Source organism: Gracilinanus agilis, chromosome 3, assembly GCF_016433145.1.
Source record: "Gracilinanus agilis isolate LMUSP501 chromosome 3, AgileGrace, whole genome shotgun sequence".
Lineage (NCBI taxonomy): Eukaryota > Metazoa > Chordata > Mammalia > Didelphimorphia > Didelphidae > Gracilinanus > Gracilinanus agilis.
The window spans coordinates 414,117,345-414,140,566 of NC_058132.1; the positions used below are offsets into that span (position 1 = coordinate 414,117,345).

General features: G+C 38.6%; 1 protein-coding gene across 1 annotated transcript in view; it reads right to left on the reverse strand.

Moving 5' to 3' along the window:
- Positions 1 to 10,095, reverse strand: part of PDXK (pyridoxal kinase) — a 91,614-nt gene extending 81,519 nt beyond the window's left edge. The window contains exon 1 of the mRNA XM_044670245.1: positions 9,810 to 10,095. Within this exon, the coding sequence (XP_044526180.1) occupies positions 9,810 to 9,896 (87 nt within the window). The 5' untranslated portion in view covers positions 9,897 to 10,095. The remainder of the gene's footprint in view (positions 1 to 9,809) is intronic.
- Positions 10,096 to 23,222: the final 13,127 nt, after the last annotated feature.

Consider the following 23,222-nt stretch of genomic DNA (forward strand, 5'->3'; position numbering starts at 1 on the left):
GTAAGACTTGGAACATGATATTCAGAAAGGCAAGAGAATTGGGTCTACAACCAAGGCTCACCTACCCATCAAAACTGACTATTCTTTCAGGGAAAAATATGGGCATTCAATAAAATAGAAGATTTCCAAGTATTTGCACAGAAAAGACCAGGACTAAATGGTAAGTTTGATATCCAACCACAAAAACCAAGAGAAACATGAAAAGCTAAATAAGAAAGAAAGGGGAAAGAAAGAAAACTCTTATCCAAGGTAGAAGAGTGGTAAGGGCTGGGAGGCAATGGGGTATAAGTAATCTGCCTAGTGTCATACATCTAGGAAGTGTCTGAGGTCATATTTAAACCCAGGACCTCACGTCTCCAGGCCTCTATCCACTGAGCCATCTAGTTACCCCTTGAACAGGCAGTTTTCAAAGCAAGAAATCCAAGCTACCAAAAATCATATGAAACCGTGCTCTAAATCACGGTCAGATAAATGTAAGTTTTGACAGCTTTGAGATTCTTCTTCACATCCAAAGGATAAGAAAGAAGACAAAAAAGAGAAAAATGAGAAATGCTGGAAAGACTAAGAGAAAACAGGAACACTAGTGGAGTTGTAAATTAGTTACTCATTCTGGAAAGCAATTTGGAACACTCCAGAGTTACTAAATGGTACATGCCCTTTGACTCATTAATACAACTACTAGATCTATATCACAAAGAACTTTTTTAAAAAATGTACAAAAATATTTACAGTAGCTATTTTGTAGTAGTCAGAAATTAGAAACTAAGGGAATGTCTTCCTTTATGTCTAAATTTTATACTCACATGGAGTTATCTGGCTATACCATGTGAAATTTTGGCCTAAAACTAATTTCAGCCAGGCTTCTTTCCAGTTTTACCAGTTTATGATAAATAGGGAGTTCTTACCCCAACAGCTTAGATCTTTCAGTTTAACTGATACTAGACTACTGTGTTTGTTTCTATATAATGTATACCTAATCTGATCCACTGATCAACCTCTATTTCTTAATCAGCAGGAAATAATTTTGATTATTACTGTTTTGGAGCATAATTTGAGATTTGTTACTGGTAGATTCTTTTCCTTTTTACTTTTACCCCCATCATTTTTCTTTAGATTCTTGACCTTTAATTCCTCCAAATGCAATTTTATTGTTGTCATTTTTATGATGCTAGCTGGGGTTATCCTGAATATTTCTCTAATTATATTGGTTTGATTTCTGTAAAGAGTATTTTATAAATGTAATTCCTTTGGCAGATAGACTACCAAATATTTTATACATGCTGTAGTTTATTTAAATTGAATTCCTCATTCTAACTCTTCCTGCTCGGTATTCTTGGCACCATACAGAAATCCTGATAAATTTATGTGCATTTATTTTACATCTTTTATTTTGCTTAAGCTATTGTTTCCATTAATTGTTTAAGCCACTCTCTAGAGCCATGATGGCAAATGTGTGGCTGAATGTCCAATTTATTCATTGATCTGTTCTCTTTTGTAGTCTGGTTTCTCTTTTGTTTTTCCTCAAAAAAAGCTTTGATTACATACAACAAATTTTGGTATGCTGTCTCATTGTTGACATTTTAAATAAAATCATGAATTATTTTTATGTCTTATTCTTTGGCCCACCAATTATTTAGGACTAAGTTATTTAGTCTCCAACTAATTTTTAGGGAGGCAGAAGCACTATTTGATGATTTGTAGAGTGCTCATGGGTAGGATAAGCTAACATAATAAAAATGGCCAAATTAATTTACTTATTTAGTGCCATACCTATCAAACTACCAAGAAACTTTTTTACTGAATTAGAAAAAACTATAACAAAGTTTGTAGCAATCCAGGTATACATTAATTGTGATATTATTTTAAGAAGTATTCAAAAACTTAACTCTTATAGTGCTAATGATTGATCTCTGTAATCTTGAGTCAAATTGAACATAGACCTTGCCAAATCCCTAGCCCTTCCCTAAGGCTACACCCCAGAAGACTGGTCAATTATCTCAGTCTCCTTACTTTTCCTTCAATGATCAATTAACATAGGTATCAAACATCAGTTGATGCCTTAGGCCATATCAGCTCTGGATCTGGATCTTAGTTCTACCTATTGTTTTTGGTTTTGGCAGTTTGCATTTTATGATGATTACCTCATAATGTTAATGTATCAAGCCACTGAGCTCTCCCCTTCCCCCCATACTGTTGTAACCCCAATAAAGGTGACAAGAAATGAGTTGGCAGGGAAGCTCTTAACCATCAGAGCTCCTAACCATGAAGCTCTTGACCATCAGAGCTTACTTGCTGTCTGTCTACCTTATGCCAAAATTTTCTGTGTCTGTGTGTCTTTATTCTCGCCTTATATCCTCTCTCCATTAGTCCTTAAACCGTAACCCATTTTCACTCAGTCCTTGGTTCCCCTTTCTGAGTGTCCAACCCACTAGGAATCTTCGTGGAGTCGGTGGATGGCTTCAAAGTTCATTTGGAAGAACAAAAGATCAAGAATATCATGGGTAATAATGAAGGAAGGTGGCCTAGCAATACCAGATATTAAACTATACTATAAAGCAGTGGTCATAAAAACAATATGGTACTGGCTAAGAGACAAATGGGAGGATCCGTGGAATAGACTTGGGGTAAGTGATGTCAGCAAGACAGTCTATGATAAAGCAAAGAGCCCAACTTTTGGGACAAAAATCCACTATAACAAAAACTGCTGGGAAAATTGAAAACAGTATGGGAGAGATTAGGTTTGGATCAACATCTCACACCCTACACCAAGATAAATTCAGAGTGGGTGAATGACTTGAATATAAAGAAGGAAACTATAAGAAAATTAGGTGAACACAGAATAGTATACTTCTCAGATCTCTGGGAAAGGGTAAGGAGTTTTTCATTCTGAGTCACAGGCATGAAGAAACTGGTCAAGGATTCTCAAAGTTAGTCCCTGAGTCAGAAGCCTAGGAGATTGCTTGCCCTGTGAATGGAGTGGTCTGGGATGGGGAAAGAGATGGGAATTAGTAGGAACCTCAAGTTCTCTAGTGGGATTTCATAAAGTTTCCCTCCTTCAGTGTTGTTATCTTCTTTGTATTAATTCTGTGTTGTTGTTTTTTTAAGTCAATAGTATATATAGTTACCATATATTTGGAACTTTTTTTTCTTTTTGAGGTGTTTTTGGGAGCTGTAGAAATTTGCAAATTAAAAGTTCCTTCACATTATCTTTTCTCACAACAATCCTATTGTATATGTGGGAATCTATGGTTGGTATAGGTGACTTCTGGAGTGGAAATTTCCTCTACAGAAACAGGTTAGTATGCAATTTAAAGTCTTCTTCTGTGATCAATATACTTACAGCCCATCTTGCTCTCCCCTACCAGTGATTCTGAGCCACTACTTCTTACCAGGTTCAAAGGCCATTCTCCATTAACTAACAACCATTCCATTATTTCCATTATCATCCTCCTCAATCCAATCACCAAGCACTCTAAATCTACCTACTCCTTCCTTTGTTCTCTCATATGGCATACACAAGAGATAACAAACTAGCTTCCATTTTAAACCATTTCCTTCTTTGCTCTCTCCATTTTCTTTCACTCACCAAGACCTGGCTCATTCCTGAGCTAAGCTTAGTAACATGTTTCATTCATGCTCCCAACTCACTGGTCAAGGTAGGAGAGCATAATCAATGCTCTGCTCCTTATCACCACTTCTAGGCACATTTATTGCCACCATCATTCAGTAATCTCTTCTCCTTATAGGGTCACTCAATCCTTATTTATCACCCAACTGAGACTATGGTGAGTTGTCCATCCACTTTCCTTCTTTCCTCAAAGAATTCAGTACCTATTTAATAATCTAGCACTCTCCCTCCTACCCCACAAACCACTGCCAATTTCTGCCCTTATACTAATAAACTTCAACAACATACGCATTGATACCCCCCCCATACCTAAACTCCCAGTTTTTCAACTTACTCATTTCCCCATGACCATCAGGAAGCATTTGTTGGTCTTTTAACTGGTAACACCATGTTAATTCAGTTATCCTACCTTCACCTAAAAGTGTTCCAGTTCTATGGTTGTGAATTCTGAAGCTGCTTTGTGTTCACGATATTTTTTATCTTTCTCTCTACCTTGAATTCCCTAAAGCTATCTTTGTCTTCAACAATCCCTCCCCTCCTCATTTCTCTCCCAGCCATAACCCCTATACTTTTCCTTCTGTGACTCTTCCACTCCCACCCTTCTCAGCTGAGAACTTTACCTGAAAAAAAAACTGAGACCATATGCCTCTTTTCCTTTCTTCCTCATCTCTCATTACTCAAGTGTCATCTGCTACTATCTCTTGAACCCATCTAACATGAAGAAGTGGTCCTTCTTGGCTATCTGTACAAGTGATTCTATTCTATTCCATGTTCTCCAGCAGATTCTTCCTATATCATCCTCACTTATCTTCAATTTCTCCTTGTCTACTACCTGCTTCCCTAATGCCTACAAACAAGTCTGTATATCCCCCATTCTCAAAACACCTTCACTTGATCCATCTATCACTATTAATTATCATCCTATTATCATTCTCTCTTTCCTGGCTAAACCCTTTAAAGGACAATTAGTGCTGCTACTTGTTTTCCTCTCATTTTCTTTTTAATTTTCTGTAGTCTGGCTTCTGATCCCATCATTCAAAAGAAACCCCTTTCTTCAAAGCTACCAATGATCTCTTTATTGCCAAATGTTGTCTTTTCTCAATCTTCACTCTTGATATTCTCTTCTTTCTGTTTTCATAGCATTGTTCTCTCCTGGTTCTCCAGCCTGTTCATTCAGGCCATGTCCACTTAGGGAACAGGTGTTTCCCAAGGTTCTGTCCTGGGCCCTCTTCTCTTTCCCCTCTTATTTTACTAATCTATATATAACAATATAATCTATATATAATAAACTAATGATCACATGGATTCTTTTAACATCTTTATGCAGATGATTTTCAAATCTATATGTCCAGCTCTTACCTCTCTGCCAACTTCCAGGCTCAGGCTCACTCCTAGACTGGACCTCCTCACTTCTGTTTCTGGCTACCTTCAAGCCAAAACTAAAGTACCATCCTGTGGAAGAAGCTTTCCTGATTCTTAATCTTAGTGCTTTCCCCCTGAGATTATCTCCATTTTATTCAATATATATTTTGTTTATACATAGTTATTTGAATGTTGTCTCCTTGTTACCTGTATATTTGACTTAGAAAACCACAAATTAACATGATCTATGTTGTATTGTACTGTATTTAAAAAAAATAAAACTTTTATCTTCTGTCTTAAAATCACTACTAAGTATCAGTTCTAAGGCAGGAGGGGCAAGGGGCAGGCAACTGAATTTAAATTACTAGCCCAGAGTCATAACAGTTGGGATAAAATATCAAGGTCAATTTGAACTCAGGAACTCCCATCTCTAGGTCTAGTTCTCTATCCATTGAGCCACCTGCCTGTCTCTGTATTTTATTTTATTAAACATGTCCCAGTCACATTTTATTCTGATTCAGTAGTCAGACAGATGTTCAAGTAATTTCAGCCTAATTCATAAAACCTTTTTTTTCCCTTTTAAATCAGTACTCTGTGTTTGATATAGTTAGCATGGGACTACTAGGCTTTTTATTCCAGGGCTTTGTCATCTCAGGATGTGTTTTCTACCTACAGTAAATTACATGGCCAGTGGAGGGCCATGAGACACAGAGGCCCACCTCAGGGAATAAATGCACTCTACCCCTACCTGCCAGATTTTAGTGCTCTGAGCAAGGGAAGGAATGTACTGGCCAAGACCCAAACCACCATCTCCCAAGGGTCCAGATACTTTCTCCTACTGCTACAATTGCACAATTGTACTCAGCCTCTGAACTGTCTGACTTGGAGATCCATACCACAAGGAATGCTCCTCATCCTGACAATGATGGTGGTATATATTGACTTGGAGTGTCCCAGGATCTCTTTCTCCCTCCTGTTTTCCTCCTGATCTGAATTTGCCTCAAGTGCCAAAATTCTCAATGAAAACACTGCTAACAAAAAATGAAGCATTAATTCCTATGCAAAAGGAAGGTTATTTTGACAATGTATGGACTGGATAGAGGAGGTATAAAAGAGGCTATGCAAAAAACTTTTTGAACCATTGTATCACAGACATCTCACTGGTAAATTATATGCCAAACTGAGCTACTTCAGCTCTGGTTCTGGCTCTTGTTTTATATAAATCACACTACTAAGACTCAGAGTCTTTTTATTTTACCTCTTTATCTTTCTTCTGTGCTGTTTTATCATCATAATGAAAAATATTCTGTGAGTGTGATGCCTCCTACCCCCTTTTATGATTATAATAGGATTAGCCTTTATGATTATAACATAAATATAGTTTGCTTTATATAAATTATAAGCATTAGTTAAGAAAAATACACAGAAGGGAGGTGGAGGGCTGCTCTTGGGTATAAATATCAGCCATCTAACTGTTGACTCTTAGTATTAAATCATAATTGTCAGCAAAAAAAAAAAAAAATTAGTCCTTGACCTTTCACTGCAGAGGTCTTGGAAAGGCAGTCATAATAATAAACATAAAGTTACCACCCATAGTGATTATTTTTGTACTTTCCAGCTTATTGAGCACTTGTGTCATTAATCAAGACCTGTCCATGTGAAAAATTTTGTTTTATTCTATTTTAAAATTTGATTGAATTTTCTATCTTTTTTTAATGACACTATGTCATCAGATTTCTGTGCTTAAAAAAGGGCTATCTCCTAAGGCTCAGGGTATTTGGTCTTGATCTTGTCCAGCTTTATTGTGAGCCTAGCTCCCTCTCAGTAAATCTTTAATTGCTTGGAACTGTATTGGTGTGGTAATTTTTCGTCACACTTTCCAAATACTTTCTGAATACAATCGTACCTTTGGATATCCATGGTTGTGAAGTGCTCTCACAACATGTTGTACTCTAGCAATTTAAAAGTATAAAACAAGATTAAAAAGAATCAGCAGCTGCTCTTTTTGTGGTGGCAAAGAACTGGAAATTGAGGGAATGTCCATCAATTGGGAAATGGCTAAATAAATCGTGGTATATGTTGGTAATGGAATACTATTGTGCTCTAAGTAATGATAAGCAAGATGATTTCAGAAAAGGCTGAAAAGATCTACAAGAACTGATGCAAAGTGAAATAAACAGAACTGAAAATACATTGTACACAATAACAGCAATATTGGAGGATGATTATCTTTGAAAACTTCGATACTTTCAGCAATGCAAAGATCTGGGATAATCCTGAAAGACATGATGAGGAATGCTATCCATGTATCTTTGGTTTTATTTTGGGGTTTTTAGTTATTTTTGAGTGTGCTCTTTCAACAGTGACCAATATGTTTGTTTAGCATGACAATAAAAAATAAAGAATTAGCAAACCTAAGTCACAAAAATAGCAAAAGAATGACTTTGAAAAGAATACTTTGAAATCAGCAACAGAATCAAAATTAAGACCTCTGGAGATATGATAGACATATTGATTTAATATGTTGACTTTGGCACCAAATACCCAAAGTGAAATTTCTGAAAACAAACCAAATGCAAATCTAGAATTGTCCTTTGATTCTTCTGTTTCAAAGATTTAAAAAAAAAATCCATGAATTTGCTTTTGTACAAAACCCTAAAACAATAAACTATACCTTTTAATTCAGTCTGTTCCTTTTTATCTATAGAGTAAAATCTTTAATAAAATCTTAATTTTTTTTTGCATAGACTAGGATAAACATCAAGATAGTATGCCAGCTTTCCGCACTATCTCATCATCTATCCAAGCTTGACTTTATGCTGACTTATTTCTTTTTTTCATGAAAGGACAGAAAACAAAAAACAAATCTTAGAGACTTCAATATTTTATTTTCTTCATATCCCTAGATTATATAGCAGCTTCACAGAGAGACTGATTCTTTAGAAGGAATAGGATAAAGGAAGGCCTATGTGTCCATTTTATTACCACTTTTTAACATTTACTTCTGATTGATCCTATGGAAAATTCAAACAATCCAGGGCACATTTTTTGTTTTGTTTTAGTTTATACTTTTAAATAAATAAGCCTTTTTTATCTTTTTTCTTTTTTTTTTTTTGTATTTCACCTAAGGAAACTGAACCACAATTGATCTAGAAAATCAATAAAGAAAACCTTCACCTAACAAAAATCTGTTTAGCATCTCTAAATACCTGAGGGAAATGATGACAACTACTCCTTTAAGTAAAGGAACCCTTTTCACATAGGTAAAAGTAGTAATATCTCTTTATAAAGGTTTTCACTCTGCAGGAACCTTGGAAACATGTCCTAATTCAATCAACACCTAGTGGGTTTTAAAAAAAAAATACTTAAATTCTACCTTGTCTCCTTGCCCTCCAAAAAGTGCTTATAATAAGTTGCCTAGCAGAGCACTTTTACATTATTGCTCTCCCAACAAAATAAAAAAGCCAAAAACCCAATTCTAACCTCCTAGCTATCTCCCAAACATCTGATTATTCCTTTCTCCACAACTCTGGTCTGTAAGAATGCTTCCATAAAGGGTTCCTGATAAATAGGTATTATATAACATGTATTACAATGTATAATTTACACTATCTGTACAACCAGCTTTTTATCCCTCCTCACATCTAGTACCTTTCCTATCCTTAATCTATTTTGGCAAGTGTTGTTTAATAACTAAGGATAGGGAAGATACTATTAGTCTTGCCCTGATCCAGTCTCCTAGATGTATGTATTTATTTTTATGTGTATGTATATTCGTACATATATATCCACATATACACATGTTTAACAAGAGTCTTCTAAGTGTCTACTTAAGGACTAAGGATAGAGAAGTCTTGACTAATCTCCTATAATCTACACATATGATTAGATCTAGTGTAGATATACACATGCAGATGCATGTAGGTATATATGCATAATATACACATGTAATATAGGTATACATGTATGTCTAGTCTATAAAATAAGTCAATTTTTGCCTTGTCCCAACTTCCCATACATCTGCATATATGTGTGTGCAATGTAGAAAAGAAATTCATATGTGTACATATACATGTTTTCTAACTATCAAGCCTAGCCTTGCTCCAACCTCCAATGCAAATATACCTATACATGTAGGTATATATTTATATATATAGATAACGTATGTGTAGGTATATATTTATATCCATGAGTCTTCTAAGTGTCAAACCATGCCCTGCTCCAACATCTTATGTATTTACATGCATGTATATATGCATCATAGATGTACATATGTGTACGCATGTATAAATCTATATCCATAATCTTTTAAGTGTCAGGTTTTATCCTGTTCCAACCTCTTAGATATCTACATATGTGTATACATGTCTAAGGCAGATGTACATGTGTATGTATATATTAATATCCATGAGTCTTCCAAGTATCAAGCCTTGTCCTGCTCCAACCACCTATACATTTACATATATGTGTATGTATATATCTAAACCCATATAATGAGTCTTCTAAATGTCAAGTCTTACCCTGTCCCAAGTTCGCCTCCAAAGCCCATACCATTTAACAGATTATTAAGCCAAACCATCCTGACAGTGGAACCTAGACAAAAGAGTTAGTTATATAAACTCCCAAGAAAAGAGGAGGGTGGGAGGATTGAGAGAGGGATGTGGGATTCCGATCCGGCTCAAGACTGGCTCCCCAGCAGCGCCCCCTAAACCTCTCGGAATCTCCCGATGGCTTTCAGGCAAACGAACCAGAGCGCCTTAGCCCTATTCCCAAGCAAGGGCTCTCTCACCGCTTCCGCGCCCACCCACCCACGCCTTACCTGCAAGGGGAAAGTAGCCGCTCGGTTGCCCACATAGCCTCGGACTACGTGACTCTGGATGGACAGGACCCTGCACTCCTCCTCCATGCTGGTCTCCTTCGCCCGGCAGCGGGAGCTAGGGCAGCGGTGAGCCCAAGGCTTACAGTCGGCTGAATGAGAAAGGAGAAGGAGCCGGGGCGTCAGAAGAAAGAACGCGGCCAGCCCACCTGGCCAGAGCCCCGGCACGGTCTGACGCGGATTGGTCCGGGGTACTGGACAGAGGCGATCCCTTTTGAGATAGAACCAAGCCAACGAACAACCTTGCAATGAGCGCAGAAGCTGCAACCAAGGCAGAAGAAGCAGGGGGCCCGGCGGGCGGGGGGCGGAGCGCAGAGACCGGAAGTAAGGGACCGAGGCCGAGCAGTGCCGAGCTTGTCGCTGCGCGGCGGGCTGGCGCGTGTCGGGGATGTTACAGACCCGCGTGACTTAGGTCGGAGCCAAGGTCAAAGTGTTGGCGCCTCTGGCGCCGGCCGCTTCTGCTTCTAGGGTTGGTCGTGGCACGCTCGACTGGCCTCTCTCAGGAGCTCGGCTCAGGCGATCCGCGCAGACACCTAAGTCCTCGTTTTTTATATCGTTAACTCTGTGGCAGCTTCAGAACCTTGGGGAGCCGGCGGGGGAGGGAGCGGGGGTGACAGTTGTCATGCATCTTGGCCCGCGCTCACACATTACGCAGCTGCTCACTCCCATCTCCCGGGTGCTCAGTTCCCCCAAAGCAATAAACACCCTCTACCCGTTCCATCCAGAAAACACAAAACCATCCCCTCCCACGAAGCTTGCGTTTTTACAACATTATCTCTCAGCTAGCTTGGGAACAAGGAAATCTAAGGACAAGTAGGGGAGAAGATGATCATGAGCTTCTCATTGAAATGGCTGGTATTCCTCCCACCCTTGCAGATGCTAACATCTGCTCATACGCTCATTGCAGATTTCAGGGACTCCCTCCTTGACCAAACACATTCACAATTACAAGTACTAGTTTATGAATGAGCAAAGGAAGTAAAAATGGATAGCAATATTACCCTATACTGTCGTGTCAGTTTATTGTTGAGCTGTTGAGCTGCTTTGTCATGAATTACCTATCGCCACTTTGCCTCAGCTTTTCACATCCTCAGACAAAATTATTTGTGATCTTTTAGCTTTCATTTATCTTGTCCTTTTTCTCTCTCTTCTAACTCTGTCTGCTACTGGAGACATTGTTATTCCACATGGGTCCAAGGAAACAAATGTGATCTGTATATGAAATGTGATCTAGATCTGTGTCTGTAAAAATTAAAATAAGGTCCTCCATGTTAAGGAACTTAAAAACTTATTCGCTAACATTGTCGAAGCACAATCTTTCTATTTCCTTTGTCCTTGGCTTTAGGACTTTGCTAAAATAGTTTATGCATACATGTATCATGCATACAACATGTGAGGATAGCTCTAAGTCCTGATGGTGTTCTGGCCACGAGGCAAGATTTGGGTTGCTTCTAGTTTGGGCAATAAATTTTGCCTTTTCACCAGGGGTGAACAATTCTGAAAGCAATTCCACGTCCTCAAAAGTTGGGTCCTAAAGCCTCACTGCCAGTTTGTATTCTTTTATTGATTTATGTGGATTGACATAGAACTGGGGGAACCTCCTTTTCAAAATCTCCAAATCACCCCCTGAAAAAGGTTTATAGCCTTTCACATGTATGATGTCTGCATCTGGTTGTACTACAGTTCTGTCGGTGATTGGAAGGATAGTTACAGGAGCTGCTTCAGCCCCTGCAACCTCTTGTTATTCAGGGTTCTCATCTTTGACTTGTTGTTTGATATCATCCCCCTTTTTTGTTGTGACAGCATTCTCAATGATCTATAGCTGCATTATTGTTTTAGCATCTAGGTCCTTCCCTTCCCTGATCTGCCTGTTGATTTCAATTAAGGTCTTCATGTGTTCCACCATTTGCTCTAAAACCGGGTTTGGAATTTCAATTCTCCCAAATTTCTCAAAATCATAAGGGCCCCATAGAAAGTTGCAGTCATGGCTATCCCTGATGGCACATATACCAAGGCATCACCCACTGATATTGTTAGCCACATGTAAGTGTCATAGATTTCTATAACTTGTTTAAAAAATTGGGAAACTGTTATTAACCAAAAGGTGGCACAAGTCTGCCAAATCCCATATATCAGGACCCCAGAGCACCCCAGTGTAACAATGACCCTGTTGATGAAGCTGGTCATATTGATTACTTCCCAACCAGGTTCAGAAATAAAAATCCTAGGCTAGCTGGCCAAAACTGTTATGTTTGTAATAACAGGGATGTTGGGAAGCTGATGGACTGGCCTGGGCTAGGAGTCTGCAAGGCTCCCTCTCCTCCACAAACAGGCTTGAGTGAGTAGGGAGGGGGTAAGGTACTCCTTGCTCTCAAACCCTCCCCCCAAGCAGTTAGTTTTCAGTTGGAAATGGAGATAGGGCAAAGACTTCTGACAAGACCCACCTAAGCTAATCTCTAATGATGTTCACTTTCTCAAACTTATATTCCCCACAGTTCTGATTGAGGGACAAAGGAGAAGCTTGATCTCTTGATGTTAAGGACTGAGAAGGATCTGATTTCTTAGGCTGGCAACTGACAAGAACCAAGCTTAATGGCTGCAGTGTGTATCCCCAAGTAATACCCAGGCACTGCTACTAAAGATAAAGCTTATATTGATAAAAGAAGGAAGGGAAGGCAAGGAAGGGGTATCAAGGATTTGAATAAACTGGGAAACCCTGATCAGCTAGGTAGAAACTGCCCCTCCCCCCCCCAGGAGGGAGTGACAGACCTTTAGCTAACTTGCCCTCAAAGCTAATAGTAATCATTCCTAATAGCTAAACAACTAAATGAATAATGAAATGCTATTGCAATGACGGTCTAATTCCACTAGACAGGCAAACTCCTGAGTTGAAGCCACAATGGCTTTTGCCACTATGGCCTCCCAGGCAAACCCCAAACCAGGAATAGCGAGCAGAGAGACCTGCTCACCTCAACTCCCAGGAATCAACTGTAAACTCCTCCCCAACTGTCCCCTCACCCAGAGTTCTGGGGGGGGGGTCCCCTGGAATTCTGGGTGAAGCTTGACCCTGTATCTTGCAGGAATTCCATCCTGCCATTTTCTATATTACAATGTATACATGCATACATATGTTTAGTCTAGGAAGTTATCCAGGTTAAACTTGTAAATAAACTTGTAAACTTCCTTCTTTGCTTTTATTTGTCCTTTTTTTCACTGAAGCTGTCCAGCAGCTCCACGAAGATTCCTAGCCGGTAGGATACTCAGAAGGGGGAACCAATGACTGAGAGAAAATGGGTTATGGATGTTATATTGAAACTCTGGGAGCAGAGAGGCTTACTGTTGATTGACAGGTGAAGACCTTTGGACATCAGAATGTTCCCAGATGCCATGAGGACAGGGGAGAAAGTGGTTGGCCAGTGGGGTATAAATACCCTGGCAGCCCTGGTTTTTGGTTCCTTTAATTTCCCTTGGACCTGAGATCTGTGGACCCTGGTCTATTGGGATTTGTGACTTGCTTGGTTCAACCTTGTAAGAACTCCTGTCTTGTACCTGATTAACATTGCCAATCTGTACCCAGACCATCAATCTTCTTATTCTACTATCCCCTAGATATTTAGAAATTCAAACATCTTTAGATATCTAGGACCCTGGGAGGTGGGCAGGAGAAGAAGAAGAGGGTGGATAGGGGTGGTACCTGAAGGCTGTAAAGGCATAACAACATCTGGCAAGAAGAAGAAGCTGAAGACATCTAACAACAGCTTGCTTGCTCTGGTTTGGCTGTGGCCAGGCTGAGATAGAGGAGCTAATTAAGCCAGAGTCACTCACTTGCCTACAGCTCTGAGGGATTATTATTATCAACATTAGTTTAGGGTTTCCCAATTCCTCTTCCCATTTCCTAATATTCCTTCTTTGCTAAAATATAGATAAAGCTATCCAAGTACCTTCCTGGAATGGTTTTTTCATCACTTCTCTGGGAAGGGAGCAACGCAGTCAGATAAACGTGTCCAAGGCCAATAGAGCCCAATAACCATCATTAATAAACCCCAGGTGGGAACTGACAGGGATATTCATCCATTGACCTGAAGGATCCTGCCTGGGCACTGTTATAAAGGAGGGAGGTGGTACAATATCTAGCTAGGTGGCAAGAATCAGATCTCTTGCTCTAGCCACATATCTGAACTATCACTGCTGTCACCCAATTAGCAGTGGTAGTATTCAGTTTACCCCTATCTATCTCTATCTGCCCATTTATTTTATAACATGGGTTAAGGACTAATGGAAAAAGAACATAAGGCGAGAATAAAGACACACAGGCAAAGAAAGTTCTGGCATAAGGTAGTCAAACATCGAGTAAGCTCTGGTGGTCAAGAGCTTCCATGGTTCAGAGCTTCACTGGGAAAAAGCTCTGATGATAAAGAGTTTAGATGGTTCAGAGCTTAACCCTTACCTGACATACTGCTCTTTTTATTGGGGTTACAATAGTATAGGGGGAAGGGAAGAGCCAAGTGGTCTGATACATTAACATTCTGAGGTAATCATCAAGAGATACAAACTGCTAGATTCTAAGACAATACCTAGATCTAGAGTTCATATGACCTAAGGCATCTACAGTTGTTTGATACAAGTGTTAATTGATTATTTTAGGTAAAATAAGGAGATTAAGATAACTAACCAGTCTTCCCTAGTGTAGCCTTATGGAAGGTCTAGGAATTTGGCACTGTTGAGGTTCAATTTAACTAAAGGTTACAGAAATCAATCATAAGCAATACAAGAGTCAGTTTTTGAGCACTCTGAAAATAATATCAAGATTAATGTGTATCTGGATTGCTATATTCATCTTGACCTACAAGTTCCAAGAAGGGCCCCTTGCTCAACCTCCCTATTGAGGACCTGACTCCATAACTGGATGAGTCTACCACATTATTCCAAATTTCATGGTTCTTAATTTCTATCACCCACATAACACACAAATAAATGTTAGCCGACATTATTATATTTTATGCAAGACTAAAATAAATAGTGGCAAAAAATGGGAAAAAGAAAATCATTGTGGGTGTATACTGCCTGGGTACAGCCAGCTGCCACAGGAATGAGAACTTACCTGGAGTGACTCTGTTCACATGGAATAAATGAAACACAAACTCCAGAAGAGTGTTGCAACTAAGGGAGACTGCCTTTTTCCCAGATAGGAGCAATGATAGAAAGAATTTATCTTTAGGAAACTAAAAGTCAGATTCACCTCATTCAACTTAGTACACCAGACTCAGCATTCACAGGTCAGTCACTTTTACCTCAGCTACAGAGTTAATTGGGCTGGCCTCCACTCCACTAGCAACAGCTATTACTTTTGAAATCTGAAGAAGAGAGGATAGAAAGGCATATCTTGCAAAATTTTGCAAAGTCTGCATGGCCTCAATAAAGAGACATGTGCTTTTCTACCCCTAGGTTGCAGCTTCCTCCTTCATTCAGTATTCAAATCCTTGTAAATATTTGAATCTCTATGGTTACACTTGTTAACTTAGAAAAAACACAGAACTATTAAATAGTTATAAAGCCACTCTTTAATCAAGAGAAAGGGGGAACAGGGCTGATTAGGACTCATGCAGAGCTGCGCCTCATGCCTTATGCAGAGTGAACTTCGTTCTGCTATCTGACCCCCTGGGAGTGACACTGCACTAGATGCTGACTCCAAGGAACAAAGGAAATTGGGGAACTTATATGCCATTTGGGAAGATCCAGGGGCTGGCAAAGATGATTGACATACTGACAGGATACAATCAAGCTTGGGAAAGGAATCCTAGCCAGAGGCTAGGGTGTAAGGGAAGGGGCTGCTTACAATGGATACTAAAGGATGGTCCCTGCCCAGGTGTGTCTTCCTAGGACTGGGTCTCTGATACAATGGGCAAGACTACCTAAGACAAAAGGGTCTTTAGCATTTACCCTAGGGTCCATTATTCAGTCTGCAACTGCTAGCCAGAGATTCCCATCAGGGTGGATTATCTGGGGAACAGGGAATAAGCACAATCTTTGGGGGTCTTCAACCTACAATCTATTTCTAAACCTGGGGTTCATCAGATCTCACTAAGCCACAAGTTTGGGGTCTCTAGATTCCAGTCTATGCATCCAAGAAATTTATCTTTTGGGCTGTCATGAATTTGAATTGGGTAGCAGGGGATTTATTATTTGCAAGAAGATTTATGAAAGCCAAGGGGTTTAAAACCTTTAAATTCAAAACAATGAAAGATAAGTAGTAATTTGAAAAGAAGCTTTTAAGTAAATCAGGCTGCCAAGGAAGGAGACTGATAAGATTTATCAGATAGATTTACGAATTACAAAATCACTGAATATATTGGAGTTGTAAAGAATTTTGGTGGTCATCCAATCTAATTTATATCTAAAAAATAGTCCTCGGTCCTCTGCTTAAAGACTTCCAGGAAGGGAGAAATCACTATGCCCAAAGCTGCCCAACCCACTTTTGGATAGCTTTAATTCCTAGTATAACATACTGTTATAATAATTAGCTTATTTTGAGCCTTTGGGCAATAAAATACTTCCTAATATCCATAAGATCCATCCCCTCTTCTGTAGCTTTAGGGAATTTGTTTTAATATGAAAAGCTATGAGTTAAATCATAACTTCTCTAAGCCCTTAATTAGGAAAATTCATTTACTCAGAGTCTAAAAATATCTATGTCTAGTTAACCCTTGACCTCTTTGTAGTTGTAGCAAAATTCAGATTGCCGAAAACATTTGGGCAATGAAACAATAGGTTATATTTTAGTGTTGGAAAGTTACAGAGATAGACTTTTGGGGGGATTTCCCTCAATTCTTGAGGAGGCACCCTGTTCAAGGCAGGGGTAGTATCAGCAAGAATCTCCTCTGAAATGACTGCAGGGTCAATGTAGTAAGTTCATCCCCAAACTCAACTCAAGGAAACACCATGCCAACTAACCTCACTCTAAGTCTGGTTTAGTCCATGACTCCTAGACTCTTTCTGGATTTTTCCCCTATTTTGTGCTTATTAAGTGTTTGTTGACTTGATCAGCTGGACCAGTATTGCTAGATTGTAGGGTATGTGGAGGTAAAATGTAATAACAATGGAAAGATGGTATTATAGGACCAATATGTATCAGGGTTTCTCTGTTTCCTCAAAACAAGATATGCAAAGTCAACTTTGTGCTGAGTTGGTCTGAGTAAGTGACACCACTTTACACCTTATTTGGACTTTGAATACCTGGACAACTAGGCAGACATGGGTACTAATAACATGTTCCTATGATACAATAATGAGAGAGGAACTGAGGTATCACTAATCTTATCTCCTCATAATTATGTGCACCAATCAAAATACTTTTGCCCTTAAATTAAAGTTATTTACTCCCATCTATAAAAAGTAGAGCAAAGTTTGAATAGAGATGTTGGGGGAGGAGGCAGCCAAACCCAACTTCGACCTATCTTTTTTTTCTCCCCCATTGTTACTTGATTCATGTTTTATCCCTCCCCTCGAGTTGACAAGTGTAAAGGATGGTATTGGTTTCTGGCTCTTATTATTATTACACAAGCAATTCCACTGTGTTATACATAAATATATTTTCATTTGAACCCATTTCTGACATGGGCATTGTGCAGAGATGGCAGGGACCCTGTACCCCTTAACTCAGGCTGTGAACAGGGAAATTCCCTTCCCCCTTCCTGCCCTGGTGACTCCCTAGGCAAAGACCATAGTCCTTAGCATTCCTTTAAGTTGAGATAGATAAAGAAATACACCTCCTCTATAACAAATCTCAGACATCCATACCAACACCCCCCCTCCCCCACCTAATACCTGAGTGTTTACCACTCTAGAATCACATCCTCATCATGAGACAGCATCATGTCCCCACAATTATAAAAGTATATAATCCCCAGGATTGAGGGATTGAGGGCAGCCTCCCATGGCTGTTCCACTCATGCTGTCTTGCTGGCCATTAATCCTATCTTACTAATAAATCTTTCTTTTTACTTTTAAGCTAAGTATGGAGTCCTCTCATTCTTAAGAATGGTTTCCTTCCCAAACCCAGGGGTTCACCATTTGCACCCCTATAACATTTCCATATTATTCACTTTTGTAGAAGTCTTTTTTTTTGTACAAGAGTTTCTTTGGCACAATTGTCAATGCACCGGGCACTGGGGAGTGCCCCCAAGTGCCAATCACCCATATCTGTACCCTAAAAGTTTCCCCACCATTAGTGAGAGTTCCATCATAGGTCAGTGGTGTTCAGTCTTGACCAAAAGAGGGATGTGTCGACGTGGAATCTAGAAACCCCAAACTTAGTGAGATCTGAACCCCAAGTTTTAGAAATAGCTTGTAGGTTGGAGACCCACAAAGCTTGTGCTTCCCCGTCCCCAAGAGAATCCACCCTGAAGGGAATCTCAGACTAGCAGTTGCAGACTGAATAATGGACCCTAGGGTAAATGCTAAAGACCCTTTTGTCTTAGGTAGTCTTCCCCATAGTATCAAAGGCCCTGTCCCAGGAAGACACACCAGGGCAGGGACCATCCTTTAGTATCCATTGTGTAAGCAGCCCCTCCCTTTACATCCTAGCCTCTAGCTATGATTCTTTTCCCAAGCCTGGTTGTAAATCTCATCCTTACCAGTATAATGTCAATCATCATTCTCAGCCCCTGGATCTTCCCAAATGGTATATAAGTTCCCCAATTTCCTTTGTTCCTCGGAGTTGTCATCTAGCGTGGTGTCACTCCCAGGGGGTCAGGGAGCAGAGAGAAGCAGTGTTCAATCCTGGACTCTGCATAAGGCTCAGCTCTGCATAAGAGGCCAAGTAGTCCTGTTTCCCCTTTCCCTTGATTAAAGAGTGGTTATGACTATTTAATAGTTCTCTGTTTTTTCTAAGTTAACAAAAGCAAGCCTTTAAAACCAAAACCTCACATCACATACTCATATACACAAGTGATGATTCACATGTTTTCTACTGGGTTTCTACTGCCACAGTTCTTTCTCTAGATGTGGTTAGCATTCTTTCTCAAAAGTCCCATAGAATCGTCCTGGATCATTGCATTGCTACTAGTAGCAAAGTCAATCACATTTGACTGTCCCACAATGTTACAATCTCTGTATATAATGTTCTTCCAGTTCTTTTTACTTCACTACACATCAGTTCTTGTAGGTCTTTCCATTTCTTATAGAAATGCATCAATTCATCATTCCTTGCAGCACAATAGTATTCTATCACCATCATTTACCACAATTTGTTCAAACTTTCCCCAATATCCCCTCAATTTACAATTTTTTGCTACCACAAGGAGTGCAGCTATAAATATTTTTGTACAAACAGGTCCTTGCCCAGTTTTAAAAAATCTCTTTGGAATATAAACCCAGGAGTGGTATTACTGGATCAAAGGGCATGTATTCTTTTAAAGCCCTTTGGGCATGATTCCAAATTGCCCTCCAAAATGATTGGATCAATTCACATCTCCACCAGCAATGCATTAGTGTCCCAACTTGCTAGCTGTCTTGATGTTCTAAATAAAATCCTTTTAACTTTCTTTTTCCTGAGTTTGTTTTATTGACCAGGATTTTCTTTTAACAATTGATCATTTTCCTCTAAGAGATGACAAAATTGTCTCTGGGTCCTAATTGGTCTCTGCCTCTTTTGACAAAAGTCATAAAAAGTAGTACTCACATGGAGTTTGAACTCTTCTGACTGGGTGGATAGCTGAAAACCATACTCAGTCCAGTTGACTAAATGTGTTTCTAAATAGAAATGAAGTGGGCTGCAATTATAAAAGCTAAGTGCCATTGTATCCTTTTTTGCATATTCTGGCTATGTAAGGACAAAATAAACTTCATTTCCTTAACTGTTCAATTAAGTACTAGTGTCTCATTTCGTCTAAAAACTGAACCTGAACAAAATGGTGCTGGTGTCAGGTCCACTACTAATATATAGGAAGGGGCAACATATAAAGAGCTTTAAAATCCAAATGGGATGTTTTATATTTTTATTTTAGAGATAATCAGAAGCCATGGAGTTTTTCAGTAGGAGGGTGACATAGTGAGACTAGGGCCACTGAAAAAGTTCAGGCATGAGATGATAAGAGCCTGTTTCAAATTGAGTGGCATATCACTAAATATATTTTATAAGATATCATTTGCATAATCTATAAAATATATTTACAACATATTTTATAAGAATACCATTAAATATATTTTAGATATATTACAAAGGTAGAAATAATAGGATTTGGTTAATAGATAGGATATGTAAGGTAAATGCAAGTGAAAAATCAAGGATGACACCAAAGTAGTGATCCTGGTTGACTAGGAGGATGGATGCCATTGTTTTCAACAGTAATAGGGAAGTTTAAAAGATGAGAGAATTTTGGGGGAAAGATCATTAACTCTATTTTGGACAAACTGAATTTAATATGCCTACTAGGCATCCACTTCAAGACATACACTAGGCAGTTGTAAGTATAAGACTTGAGGTCAGCTGAAGGGCTTGAGTTGGATAAATGGATCTGAGAATCATCTGCAAATGAATAATAATTGAATTAATGGAAGTTGATGAAGTTCCCAGGTGAGATAATATAAAGTGAGAAAAGATGAAGGCCATGGACAGACCCCTGGGAGGTTCTCACAGTTAGTGGGTATGACCTGAATGAAGATCTAGTAACATATTTGGAAAATGATAGGAATGTAGGATTGGTTCAGTATAAGAAAATAAACTATAAAAAGCACATGATTATAGTAATAAATACTGAAAAGGCTTTTTGACAAAACTCAACACCAATTTCTGTTTTAAAAAACATTCAGAGGCAACTAGGTAGCAAAGTGAATAGAATAGCAGGCCAGGAGTCAGAAGGACCTGGGTTCGAATTTTAAACTACCTAGCTGTGTGACCCTGGACAAGTTGTTTACCCCCAATTGCCTAGCCCTTGCAGCTTTTCTGTCTTAGAATTTATGTTAAGGATTTTTTTAAAAAATGGGAATAATTGAACTTTTCTAAATATAGTAAATAGTATCTAGCTCAACCCAAGAGGAGCTTTTTCAATTATGTTACACAATTTATTATATTTTTGTTTCAAAATATACATGTAAATTTGAAAATAAGTATTAAGCTACTTCTTAAAAATGAAATAAAATAACTACTTAAAATGAAATAAAGTAACTACTTTTTAAAAGGAAATATCAAACCAACAACTTCTTTTAAATAAAGTAACAAAATGATTACTTCTTAAAACAAAGTAACAAAATAACTACTTTCTAAAAATAAGACAACAGATAGGAAGCAGGTTCCTTTCAGCTGTTCTTTAATGTTGCCACTCAAGTAGTTACCTATTTTAAAATTCTAAAACTCATGCAAACCTCCCATCATAATATTTTTCCCAAGTATAGACATATGTAACCTCTCCAAATCATATGTTTCTGAACAATATAATTCTTAGTCTGTATTTTCATTTGTAAAAGTGAAATTTGGGAAATGTATCAAACTACATTTCCCGTGGTCCAACGGGTTTCCGTTTCCGGTTTTTGGGCTTGAGAAGGTTTACGTCTTGACGCAGGGAAGGGTTTAAATCTCCTGGGTTAGGAGGAAGTGGTCTCTTTTTGCCGGTAGGGGCTTGGCTAGGTGGTGGAGAGAGTAATGGAGGTGGCGGCAGTTTTGAATGCTTACAAGCGCGTGGTCTAATGATTATATCTATAAACATGGCTTTAATTAAAATACTAATATATATATTTATACCCGCCTTTATCATTTTTCATATTTACACATTTTAGTAATATAATCTACTATTGTCTTGTTTAACTCCGCCAAGGACGGTCCCAAGCCCGGCTGAAAAAGGAGGAGAGTTGGGCGCCAGGCTAGCAACCTCACCCCCGTGCTGGCAAAAGCCAACAAACTCCAGGCCTATGTCAAATCTTGAACATTAGATGGCCTGAAAAGATCTCCAATGCCAGACTCTGGGAAAGAACAATTCAGTATCCCATCAGTCAGGATACTATGAAAAAAAATATGGAACCCACCAGGGAGGAGAAAAATCGGAAGGCCAAAACAGACCTGGCAAGGATATGCCCAGTTGGTGGAAGTTGCCCAGAACAGAGTCTGTTGGCGTGAGATGTCCAGTTGGGGGAAGTTGCCCAGAACAGAGTCTGTTGGCATGAGATGGTTTCGGCCCTATGCTCCTCTGGGAGTCAATAGGAATAATAATAATAATAATAATAATAATAATAATAATTGTCTTGTTTTATAAATGAATTAATTCCATTCACATTAACAGTTATGATTATTAATTGTGTGTATCTCTCCAATGTATTCTCTTATACAACTTCAATCTAACTTTCCTTTTATTCTCTCCTCTTCCAGTTCCTTCTTTTTTCATGGTTGAGTTGACTATTTCTACATCTAACTCTGTGTGTGTGTGTGTGTGTGTGTGTGTGTGTGTGTGCGCGCACACACACACACAGGCGCGCAGGATATTTGGCCTGCTCTTCTTACTCCTTCTTCTTCTTTGTTTATATATTTGTGTACATCCTTATTGTTCAAGATAGTAACTTCTCCCCTTTAATTTCCTACTATATTTATTTTACTTTCTATTAAAAAATTCTAAAAGATCATCAACACATAATAAAAACCATTTCTAGGATCCTCTAACTTATTTTACTCCTTTCGCAGATCTTGATGACATTAGAGTTCTGAGGAGAAATCTGTTTCTTTTTCTCTTACCAAAAAGGAAAGACTTCATCCCTGTATGTCCATTTCACAAATGTATTTACTTGTTAATATTTGTTTTGATTTTTATATTTGCATTTCACAGTTTCTACATAGCTCTGGTCTTTTCATCAAGAATGCTTACAAGTCCTCTATTTCATTAAAAATCTGTTTGTTTTTTTAACACCAGTAGGATTATATTAAGATTCTCTAGGGAAGTTATTCTTGGTTTTAAGCCTGTACCTTTTGTTTCTTTTTAATTCTCTATAGTTTGATTTCTAACCTCATTATTTGACTGAAACTTTCTCCAAAGTTATTGATAGCCTCTTAATTGATAAATACAATGGCCTTTTCTCAATCTTCATCTTTAACACTGTTAATCACACTCTTGATACTTTCTTCTCTTTAGGTTTTCATGACATTATTCTAGTCTAGTTTACTTTCTGCCTCTCTGAGCAGTTCTATGACTTTTTCCACATCATACCCATTAATTTTAGGTATCTCATAGGGTTCTGTCCTGTGACTTCTTCTTTTTTTGCTCTATACTGTTTCATTGGGGATCTTATCAATTCCTATGCATTTAGCTATTATCTTAATGCTGATGACTATTAAATCTATTTTTCTGGTCCTAACCTCTTTGCTGACTCTAACCT